The 12,218-nt window shown below is 36.1% G+C and overlaps 3 protein-coding genes across 4 annotated transcripts in view; 1 reads left to right on the plus strand and 2 right to left on the minus strand.

Annotated features, from left to right (window-relative positions):
- Positions 1 to 18: 18 nt before the first annotated feature.
- LOC100176739 (O-acetyl-ADP-ribose deacetylase MACROD2) lies at positions 19 to 2,752 on the minus strand. The gene has a single exon (XM_002129838.5). It carries the CDS (start codon positions 2,729 to 2,731, stop codon positions 1,112 to 1,114), a length of 1,620 nt encoding a protein of 539 aa, XP_002129874.1. The 5' UTR covers positions 2,732 to 2,752; the 3' UTR covers positions 19 to 1,111.
- Positions 2,747 to 6,756, minus strand: LOC100180573 (dynamin-1-like protein). The gene has a single exon (XM_002129931.5). The coding sequence runs from the start codon at positions 6,640 to 6,642 to the stop codon at positions 4,450 to 4,452; it is 2,193 nt and encodes a 730-aa protein (XP_002129967.2). The 5' UTR covers positions 6,643 to 6,756; the 3' UTR covers positions 2,747 to 4,449.
- A 3,118-nt stretch (positions 6,757 to 9,874) lies between these two features.
- Positions 9,875 to 12,218, plus strand: part of LOC100182922 (inositol-trisphosphate 3-kinase A-like) — a 20,518-nt gene continuing 18,174 nt past the window's right edge. For both annotated transcript variants that reach the window (XM_018813715.2, XM_009861735.3), the window contains exons 1-2: positions 9,875 to 10,987; positions 11,549 to 11,642. In XM_018813715.2, the coding sequence (XP_018669260.1) occupies positions 9,993 to 10,987; positions 11,549 to 11,642 (1,089 nt within the window). In that variant the 5' untranslated portion in view covers positions 9,875 to 9,992. The remainder of the gene's footprint in view (positions 10,988 to 11,548; positions 11,643 to 12,218) is intronic.

Below are 12,218 nucleotides of genomic sequence, written 5' to 3' on the forward strand. Positions count from 1 at the left end.
AACAAAAACAAAATTAGGTTTAGTTTTGATATATAATATATTTTTGGTTCAGAAAATTTCATATGGTTTGCACAATTTCTCAATCAACATTACAATTATATATTGAAGACAAAAAAAATTGGCTTTCTTTATCATTTGTATCTTTACAACAAGTCAACAAATGACATGTTAATTTTGCATTGAACTTAAAAGAATTCGCAAAAGGCACACAATGTATAGTAGGGTGGGGGGAGATGGGACACCTTTCACACATAATAACCAAATATCCTGATCGTGTTTTAAACAATTAACAACGATCTATGGGAGCCGTGAGGATAAAGTTTTATAAAAAATCGTTGAATGTTTGTTTACTACTAAATTGGAGGAGAAAATAGATTGAAAAGTTGTCCCATCTTCCCCCATCCTACTATATAAAAAAATTTACAGAATATTAATAGGCTATAATTTAGATGAACATCTGAACTCGTTATTAAATTTTAATACATTACAAGATACAGTGTCAATAATGACAAACATAGTCATTTAAAGACAATAAAAATAAAAAGTTTTTAACGATTGCCTTATAATGAATTTTAACTTACATAATTATAAAACAAAATGGAAACGGCCATAAAATATATAAACATCCAACAGCTTTACACTTAGCTATCAGCAGTGGAACAGTCAGAAAAGTTAAGGGGGAGACTACAAAAGCACTTAGGGAGGGCCGAAATAAGGGTTTACATAACCCCCCCTTTACCTAAACCCATATTTTACATTGTAAATATGTACCTTAGTATAATGAGAAATAATTAAACTCTCCTGAAACAAAGAATTAAATATTACAACTGTGTTTGTAATCCAACAAATTTTTAATTTAAAAAAAAAGCGCCACGTGTACATTGTACAAACATAATAATAATATAGAAACACTCAAATTCAAATTAGAGAATGTTTGTCAAGTCATTTTAAATTAAGTTAATAATTATGAATTCAATTTTAGAGACTAGTAGGCAAGTAAAGTTAAAAAAAATGTAATAAAACAGAAATTACTAAAACATGAATATGAATATATGACCTACTGATAAATTGGTTTTGCCGGCCTTAAATTTTGCATTGCTGGATATTCATATTATTTTTTGTCACTTTCATGCACCTTGTCCTCAGCTTCATCAGCAGGCATCAATTCATCATGCTGCACCTTATCTGTTTCTTTCTTTTTTTTGTTCCCAGTTTCAATAAGTGGACCCTTTTCTTGTTGTGGCCCTTCATCATTTTCTTGCACTGCATCATTGACCTCCATCTCATCACTAGCGCCCTTTTCTTGCCCTTTATCACAAACAGATGATACTTCATCATCTTTTTTTCCTTTGTCCCCAGTTTTAGCAGCTGGATCCTTTTTTGGTTGTGGCCCTTCATCTTTTTCTTGTACTGTATCACTGACTTCCATTTTATTACTTTCGCCTTTTTCTTGCCTTTTTTCACTATCAGAAGATACTTCAGCATTGGCTTTAACAACAGTTTCGTTTTTTACTTCTTCCCCATTTTTTTTCATGGCATCACTGACTTCCATTTCCATCTTTTCCGTCTTATTAGCGCCATTTTCTTGCTTTTTACCACAACCGGATGATACTTCAGCATTGGCTTTATTCACAGCGATTTCTTGTGATTTAGAAATCTTATCTTCACCATTTTTAGCCTTCAAATTTTCCTTAGCTTCACTAGCAACCTTTTCTTTGGCATGCTTTTCTTCTGTAACATAATCTTTAACAGGAACATCTTCATCACAACTTTCCTTGGATTTCTTCATTTCGAAGTTCTGTTTCTTTGCTTTTTGTTCGTTACCAACTTTCCCTTTAGAAACATTTTTATCGGCACGATTTTCCTTAGATTTTTTTGTTTCCATGTTCGGTCTTTTTGCTTTCTGTTCATTGCCATCTTTGTGTTTGTGTGACGACGGAAAACGCTGGTTCTTTTTAGGTTCATCCACCACACCTATACTGCTAGATCTTTGCTTGTACTTGTGTGTTTCTTGGACATCCACAGGTGTACCTTGCGAGGTGCTAGGTGAAAAAAAAGTTGAACAAATTGACGTCTTATTTTTGTCTGGATTTTTATTTTTAGGCTTTGTCACAACTACTTCAACTTTTCCTTCAAAATCTTTCATCCCTTTAAAAAACTCCTTTAAAAGATCGGTATAGATGACAACATCCACATCCAGGAACAAGCAGAAGAGCACTGTATCAATAGCATTTGGATGTTGAGTTAGCCAGGTTTGCACAGCAGACAGTGCTACTTCTGCAGCTGTATCATTCGGGTAACCATATATACCAGTTGAGATGCACGGAAATGCAATGGATTTCAAACCATTTTGATAAAGAAGTTCCAAAGAGTTGGTGTAACAAGCATGCAAAGCAGTTCCGTTTTCCCCTATTGGCCCTACTGTGTGGATGACGTATTTAGAAGGGAGGTTATAACCTCCAGTGATTTTTGCCTCTCCTGTGCGACAACCGCCAAGGTCTTTGCACTCCTTCACCAGCTGCTTACCAGCTGCTCTGTGTATTGCCCCATCTACCCCACCGCCGCCCAGAAGAGTGTTGTTTGCAGCATTAACAATGGCATCAACTTTCAACTTGGTAATATCTGCCCTCTGCCAACAGATTTTTGTTTTGATACCTTCCATATAGTAGTAGTAGTGATTTAATCGACACTGTAGTCGTTTATATAAAAACCTACTTTTCAGCAATTGCATTAACCTATGGTGTACCTAAAAGAAATCACAGAGCACAGTAAGAAGAACATGCATTGCCATTTAGTTAAGAATACACATAATTTGAAACACATTTTTCCTGTCGCATGACACTAATATTGGTGTAATACAAGCATGCTTCAATTTTTTAGCCTAAAATGATTTAACGCAGCACACAAACATTTAGTACATTATTAAATATCGTAAACATGTGAAGTAATTTGAAATAGCCAATTGAGAAATAGTGGAGTTAAAAAAATTTTAAAAAGAAGATTTTTTTTTAAAAGTTTTCCTTAAACTGAGTTGATGAATTTTACCTGATTTTTAAAAAGTTTTATAATCTTAGAACAACAAGAATATAAGGTAAGAACAACACCAAGAAAAACAGAGGGTTCAGTATACGCATTGTGATGTTGGTTGCACAACCAGGTATTAATTCAAAATATCACATGTTGTTAATGTTCTCCTATTTTAGTGCTTTTTACGGTTAAATTTACTAAAGAAAAAAGCAGACAGCTGGCAGATATAGAGTAGCTATTATGTGAGAGGTGGTAATACAATGAGTCTACAATTATACTATATTAATTTGGTGGCAGCAGCATTGCAAGTAATATACATACACTGTATGTTCAGACTCAGAGGCAAATTATAGTGACATTATTGTATGAAACTAATGTTGGTAGAATAAAGTATCATATTCCCACCAATGGTAACCTAAATTTCCCATATTGTGAAGAAATAGTGATGTATGGCAGTAAAACATGTCTGACAAATTCCATTAAAAGTTTAACAGCATGTAGTTTCCGTTTTCTAAAGTTTGTTGCGAAAAAAGCTGAGACTTCATGAATATACCAATAAAAACAGTAATTTAAAGTTGCCCATAAGAAGTACATGAAAAAGTATGTTATGCGCCCAAGATTAACCATGCAATTGCAAAACACATTGAATTTTCATATTAAAAGATATTATAATGATTTTTAGTTTCAATAGACAACAGTGGCAATAATTACCACTTTTAGCAAACATAGTGTAGGGTGGGGGAAGATAGGGAACTTTTAGCACATAATATCCAAATATCCTGATCGTGTTTTAATCAAGTGACAACAGTCTATGGAAGTCGTGAGGATATGGTTTTATAATTATTTGATTGTTTTTTGTTTACAACTAAACCGGACGAGAAAATAGAGATAAAGGTGTCTCATCTTCCCCCAACCTATTGTATAATAATACAACATTGGAATGGAACTGAATTACAGTACAAGTAACATTCTTTTGTTCATGCAAAATTAGAAAATAGGTATATATATTGTTTATAAATGACATATATACCGCCATAAGACTGGTAATGCTGTCACATGTACAATTTCCTTAACATTATGTTTTGCTTTCGACGTATTGTAACGAAATTGTAGTGTAAACAAAACACAGAAATTACCAGTAGTTCTATAGTATAGGATATATATATTAATATAATATACCTATGAGCAAGACTATTGCAAATTATATTTTTAAAGTTACTGATATTAATTATAAAGATTGCTGTCATTTTTTAGATAATCATACAAGTTTATTAGTACTGCATCCATTTTTCAACCGTCGCAGCCAGAAATGATCAAGGTAACACTATTTGAGCACAATACACAAAATGCACTCGGTTCAACTAGCATTGCGCAACTCCAATATTAATTCAAATAGTTTTAGTTCGATTATCTCTTTAGTCCTCACCATACATGGGTGTCCTTAATTTCGCTGATAACTAGACTGGCAGAATGAAGAGCCTTCAACATAGACACAGCTTCTGCCCTTCGTTGGGCGATGGTATCAGACTCTGTAAGAAGATGATCAATCTGGTCATGCTTGTATAACTGGCCCACTAGCTCACTCTGTAGGTTCTCCTGCACATGGTTAACAAGGAAATTCATCACAGCTTTTGGGACACTGTCCTGGATGTTCTTCCTAATGATGAGGAAGTAGGACTTGATCAGTCTTCTCATGGTTTCAACGTCCCGCTTCTCACGCTGAGACAAATTCCGAGATACCGGCATATCTAGCAAGTTTACTGCATGGTGAGGCGGCATTTTTGAAGGACTCTCATGACTTGTAGACTCCGCAACAGAAACCTGGTCATTCTTAACACTTTCGGAGTCACTAGCATTGCTGCTGTTGAAATTTGCCCCTCTGAATGGATTCACTGAAGCAAAAGCAGCATCAAGTGATAGGACGCTAGAAGAAAGTCGCTTTCCTGTTTCGCCTTCAGCTTGGTCTTTGTAACCCTTTGGTCGCAGTTGAGCACCAGGCCGGACTTTTTTCTGATTTTCAGGGTACTGCAGATGGTTGTTAAAGAAAAGCTCCGAAATTACATTAGCATCAGCAAAATCCGGGTGTTTTGTGTTGATGTAAGCGAGCTCAATTGCAACCAAGTGTGAAACCATGTTATTAGTGACTGGAAGTCTTTTCCGCAGCAACTGAGTAACCACTTCCACAATGCTTTCTCTGAGATTCATAAAACGAACTATTTCTTGACCCCCACAGTTTTGAACGATTCTTTGGAGTTCCTCATGCACAAGCTCGACGCATCGCAAAGAAGGCTCTTCCAGTCTTTTGATCTGTCGCTTCACCAAGAGCTCAAAAGATAAAACGGGAACAAACCAGGATGATCTGGACCCGTTTGCATTTTTTATTGCTGTTAATATATCCAGGTCAGTGAGTCCACCCAAAGGGTCCACAGATTCAAGCGTTTTCCCGTAAGTTTCATGGAAAATGTAGGCAATACGAGCACCGCCGCAAATTTCTGAAGTTTCAATAATTTTTGATGTACCATCAATGGTATTGCAGTATTCGGTCGCAAATTTAGTGATAATCTGCAACAATGTAATGCTTTTTTCTTGCACTTCTTCTCCATAAGTCGACAGCAGTGACTGGTACTGTGAAGTCAAAACGTTTAGTCTTGTTTTGAGATCAGGCAGGCAGTCACGAATATGATGCATGAGTAAACGATTCAGAGTAATAGAAAGGTACCTAGATCCACTTCTGTTGGCAAATGAAGGATATTTCTTCTGCAGAAATGCTTGTTCATCTTTAATTGCATCTTGAACTGATTTTCCTTTATTAATATCAAGCTGACTGCGATTCACAATCCCAATGATTCCAAGCTTGACAGGAACAATACGGCCACACAAAACATCGATTGCGTCGGTTCCCGCATCCATTAAATCCAGCTTTGTAACAACTGCCAATGTGCGACAACCATCAGGGTCAACAATCCTTGCCATCTGCAAGGCTTCAGATGTCGCAAAATCGACATTTGCAGGCGTTACTGCAAGGATGATTGAATTGGGGTTGGAAATATACCTCAGGATCAAATTTCGTGCTTGCTCTTCTATATCATCTGGTTGGTCTCCAACTGGTATTTTCATTAAGCCGGGTAAATCAACCAAAGTTAGGTTTAGTACTTTTGGACTAAATATTTTTAGTCGAATTGCTTCGCTTGAGATGCCCTTGTTGTTTCCACTAAGTCGTTGTGTCTCAAGCTCAATTTCCTTCTTCACTTGTTTAAATGAGCGGAAGATTTTACCCTTGGTGTGTTGAAATTTCACCCACTCTTTTACTTCTTCATTGGTTTCCTTAAAAGATTCTCCAGAACTATCAGAATCATTATTGCCACTGCTGCCTTCGTTTGAACATTGAGCAGTATCTTCATTTGTAGTGTGAATCATTTGCAACACCAAAGGACATCTTGTAACGATACCTGTACCGCGCGGAAGAAAATCTCTGCCGACCAAATTTTCTAAAACTGAGCTTTTTCCGCTGCTTTGAACTCCGACCACGACGATTTGAGGCAATTGCAACGAATCGCTGCCTACAATGTTAAATATGTCCTGCAGTTTATTGACTACTGGAATTAATCCTTCCATGTTCAACGGTTCTAGCTTTCGTACTACAAAATATCCGAGAACTACCAAGCTTCAAATTCAACCGACTCGAAAATTTCAAGAAAGAAAACAAACATCCGAAAGGGAAGTCCCCAAATGTTATACAAAATAAATCTATGGACTGGGGACATGAAACATGAGATCTGAATGTACGTTTCAAAAAGTTTTGTTAATACACTTTGGTCTTTGTTAATTTAACAAAGCAGTATGTATTTAAATTGGAAGTATGTATATAAACTCCGGCTGGATGTACACAGTTGTGTTAGATTTTGGCAAACACCGTCGAACGAAAAGTTACAAATCATGTCTTAAAATTTTGCTACAACATCTGTTATATCCTATTAAACTAAAATAAAATCGATTTTTTGCTGATACATTTGTATAAAAGTCTGTCACCTGATTTTATTTTGGGAAATTCGTGAATATCTGATCACCAGGTGTCACAAGGAAGTAACGTCGCTGTGCGCTTTTTTACGTCACGTTTGCGTCGCCCATTTGACGTGGGCTTTTATTCTTGCGTACGTAATCCGCGGTGTTGAGAAGGTATCTCCGTTCACAACAGCAAATTGCACGCGCTACGTTTTGAAGTTTTCTTCGTTTGACGTCATCAGCTGTTGTGTTTAGAATTTAGCACAGGATTGCTGTTGTTGCATGCTTTAATAATAAACTGTTTGGTCGCGTTACTATACTCGTGATACAGGTATTACTTATAGACTATATAAGTTCATTAAGTGGTGTTGTAATGGTAGGATTTGTTGATGTAGCAGCGATAGTCGATAGACTCGGAAACATGTTGTGGCAACGCCTTATACTACTTCCAAATTACAATTCGTACGTATAGTGTAAATCCGCGTTACCTTACTTCAACGAAGTGTTTGCATCAGGTTGCTTACGCGTCAAAGTTGAGTTCGTGCCAACTTTGAATGCATAACAACACGCCAATTGCTTCATTTCAAATTCTGACGTTGACGAATGTTTGCAGGAAGTTTGTGTGTGGTAAACCAAGTATATTCTATAGTGGACGTAAAACCATAAGCTACAATGCATGTATAGTGTATAGCATGTTGAAACAATTAATGTTGCCTTTCTGCAAAATTGTACTAAACGAATAAGCTAAAGTTAGGTGGACATTTATGTTATGTTATTTTGTAGCACTAAATATTTAAAACAACATATCAGTTAATGTTAATTTGCCGTCTACCATTGCAACCTATAGTGTATATTTTTTGGTGACTAATTGTGAACAGCATGAGATGTTAATATCTCTGTACTATATTTAGATGATATGTAACATGACAACCTCGGTATAATTGCAGTTGAAATCTAATGAGTGTAAAGTGGCTACGTCAAAATGCAGTCAATATACCAAGTGGTTAAGAAGAGTAGACATGGTCTAATTAGGGGCATTTAAAAACAATATTAAACAGCCATTAACACAATCCTAATGTGGTATGTCCTAACCATAGAAACCTATATCAATAAGAGGCATCCGTACATCCTTATAAAGATACAGCTAGTAAGGTGTAGTTCCTAGTTCTTTATATTTAGTATTGTGGTGTAAGACAGGACACCTTTTAGCACATAATCTCCAAATACCCTAATTGTGTTTTAAACAGTTAACAAAAGTGTATGGGAGTTGTTGGGATACAGTTTTATTTCTTTGAATGTTCTTTGTTTACTATCAAATAGACAGGGAAAATGGAATAAAAAGGTGTCCCATCTTACCCCAACTCTACCATACTATTATTGAGTATTCTATTTATTGAAGTGAGATCCTATGGTAAAGCATTCCATGTGACTAAGGATTTAGGCTTTAGTCTATTACTGAGTATAAGGCTACTGAATTTATCACAACAGTTTTAGTGTGTTATCAAGGAGAAATGTCAGTGTATATACACATAGTGCTTTCACATAACTGCCTCTTACTATATACCAGCTATTTTACCCAAATAAATTTGTATATTAGATAAAATAGAATTGTAGTCAAACCCACAGCATATTCAACAATAAGATTCATTGTCAATAAAAGAAAGTAAAAAAAATTCACAGCTGTCAAGAGATTGTTAATATTTGTTGTTTTTAGTTTCTGTAAACCCTCCTAATCTGTTCCAGTTTGTTGTTATACTGCGTTTTGGTACATACATACATATGAAGAGGAAGCTGCCACACAGTATTTCCTCCCAGGCCACCTATGACAAATACCACGTTTTCTATAGAAGTTTTACATTGAGTTGACACTCTACTAGTTTGAATCACTTTGGGTTGCTGTTGCGGCATGTTTGTGTGACTCAGTTTTTAATGTATTTTATATTTATATATATAAATATGTATTTTTTTAAATAAGTACTTTAAATAGTGTTCTGCAATACCATATCTAGCAGTTTATTGCTAAATAGGTGAGTTATTGCCAAAGGCGTTTTAAATTGTTAATTAAATTGTGTGTTTTGGTTTTAACTAGATAGGTGAAAATCCTGTTTTTCTATAATTTGCGCGTATATAATTTTATACTATGTATAGGCCTATTGACCACAATTGGGTAAAGAAAACTTTTGTTAATTGTCAATCATCTATTTTGTTTGCTATCGTTGCACTAAAATAGGTATAAATGCTGGTTGTTGGTTAAAATCTCCCATTTAAAAAAAGGTATAAAGCGCTTCTTACTGGCAAGGCGAATATAAAAAATAGTCCTTGAACCCTTTACTAATTGTAGTGTAGTAAACTGGTGAATCAGCCATTACACCATCTGTGAATGAGTGAAGTGTTTGTATATTGGCATTGTGTAAATAGTTTAGTTCGGCGTAAGAAAATGGGTATCACATTGCAATTACAGCGGAACAGACCATTTATATTCTTTGCTCAAACAACATTTGACTGCAGTAGTGTAGTACGTAGGTTCTTTATTTGCATTGAGTTCGTCCTTCGTTTGATTTACCTGCGTGATTACGTTACAGAGGTTTTATAGTAAACAGAAGTTACTTGTGTAATGTTGATACAGGGCTGTAGCTAGTAATGCTACTAAAACACAATAGAATGTTTGATTATTTTGATTGCTTGTGTTTAATTAGGATTTTGAAAATATATATTTAATAATAATACAATATTACAATGCACTTACGCATGTTTTTTCGACAAGCATACATGCATTAAATCGCAAAACTTTGTAGATTAATTAATGTGGTAAGCCTTATTAATTATTCATTGTGTTTCCAGTGCCTTATGAACCCCAATTATTCTGTAATGCTAGGTTTGGCATGAGTATCAGAAACATTCCTATATAATTGTCTCTAGACTGGCATGCTGAGCTTATAATTTATTCAACTGTATGTCAAAACATGGAGCACCACCGTGGAGTAAATAACACAAACTCCGCTTATCCTGGAAATTTAGGACTGGAAGCACAGTTGGAAAATGCAAAGGTTTCCAACCCACCCAAGACAGCACACTGTTTGCAAAATGGTGGATTTGGTTTGACTGTGTCCTCCAAAAATGAAAATAAAAAAGCGGAAGTTGATAATATTCTAAGAAGGGAGGCGGGCGAGCGTAATGTGACTCTATGCTCTCCTGTCAACACGTCTGATGGTTTGCGTATAACTAAACCAACCAACTGCGTTCACCAATCTAGTGATCAGGTTACGCACACCACTTCTGTGAAATCTGATTCACAGTCTGATAAAGTCACAAGCACTTCTGCGCCAAACCAGACCAGTGAGACCACTACACAGAGTACAGGCTGCAATTGGCGACAGCGGCAAGGCCAGAACAAAACACCAAGGATACCGTCGCTTATTGTGAGCGACACTAGCACAGGTGATTCTTGCTTGGTAGACGAAACTCTAGATTTTAGTCCAACTTGGAGGCACTCATGCGAAGCATCAAGTTTTGACCCAAACCACTGCGCTTCAACTGCGTTCGGGCCGTCAGTATATCAAATTGAGGCAGGAGACAATATTAGCACTTTGCCGGAGCTTGTTTCAGCGGAGCATACACTTCTAAGTCCAAGAAGAAGCTGCGACAGTGCGTACGGCTCCTCCATGGACACAGGATGTCACCAAGATGATGGGAGTACTGCTTCCTCGTTTGGCGAAACGGAGGGTTCCGTTGAAATTGAAGCAACTATGTCTTCCCCTGAGACCTCACCCCAGCATAATCCATTGACATTATCGGTGGTTGCCCTCCGGAAGCAAGCAGCCTCCCCCTTTTCATCCTCTTCATCGGCAACATCCGACACCCCAGATCCATTGTTGCCATCCGATGATGGAGGATCAAGTTTAAAAGTGGGCGAAACTTTTGTCCGGAAGTTGTCATCTTCTTCCAATTGCTCATTGAGGTAATTAAACTAATTAGTATTTGAAATCTAAAGTTAGGATGATGTTTTTTGTTTTTTTTTGTGCCATTTCTGTCTTGCTTTGTTTGTGTATGGTGCAAGATATCTGTTGTAAACAATATACTTCCTGTTGCATTCGCAGTTATATTAGCAGCATAGAACTGTTTCTGTTTACATTATGGTTCAGAGTTATTAGTTGCAATACACATGGTCACACGGATACATCCATTAGTCATATTCACACAGTTTACAACTTAACTACTATTTAGTATTTAAACATACTATCCACCCTTTACATGTGTGTTTTAATTGATTAAGTATTTTTAGAAGTAGGATAGTGTTTTATATTTCCTTTTAAACTAACCATTATTCCAAGTATTGGCTTATTTGGCTAGACACTCTTATGCCCGTTACTCAAACTATTAAAGTTGCAGTGCCCATACAACAGAAATTGCCCCCACTGCTTGATTAACAACAAAATAATGAGCTTGGGCCCCATTATAAAGATTTACTGCCTATTTAAAGTACTTACACACAGCCCAGTAAACTTTATTACCCTCTTAGGTCTTCTTTGTCCTTTGAATCAGAAGAGGATTTTGTCAGTGGTGATGAGGGTGCAGTGCAAGGTACAAGAAGAAGACATACCAAGATTAAAGCAGTAAGTGCTTACTTGATCATGTATTTCCTTAAGGTTTTTCACACTTGATTAGTCATGTTAATGGCTAAAATTTGTGTGTGCCGATAGTACAATACTCAAAGCTGTTTTATGTTTCATTGTTTGGTACTGGCTGCTAATCACATTCACATATTTCTTTCAAGGTTTTCACACTTGATTAGTCATGTTAATGTTTAGCTGTTTGTCTAAAATTTGTGTGTCAATATACCAAAAATGGTTTTATATTTCATTGTTTGGTACTATCTGCTCAAATTATCTTGTTTTTAGATTTTGTTTTTTTAATACTGAAGATACTTTGTAAAGTTGTGAACTGTTTAACTAGACACTGTAAGCAAACTAAAGTAAAAATAAACACAGTGCCCATTACGATGCACAGCTAAATGCTATAACCTTTGTATTGGTTATAGGCCTATAGGTTATCATTACAAAGGGAAGAAATGCAATTAATCCAAATTGCATCCACTTTTAAACCTTTGATCAGTCAGTGGCAGTTTCTTTGCGATTTGATCAATTGTTGTAATATTTGCATGGTCTAACTGGGCTATTAGAACTGCCCTA

Source organism: Ciona intestinalis, chromosome 10 (genome assembly GCF_000224145.3).
Source record: "Ciona intestinalis chromosome 10, KH, whole genome shotgun sequence".
Lineage (NCBI taxonomy): Eukaryota > Metazoa > Chordata > Ascidiacea > Phlebobranchia > Cionidae > Ciona > Ciona intestinalis.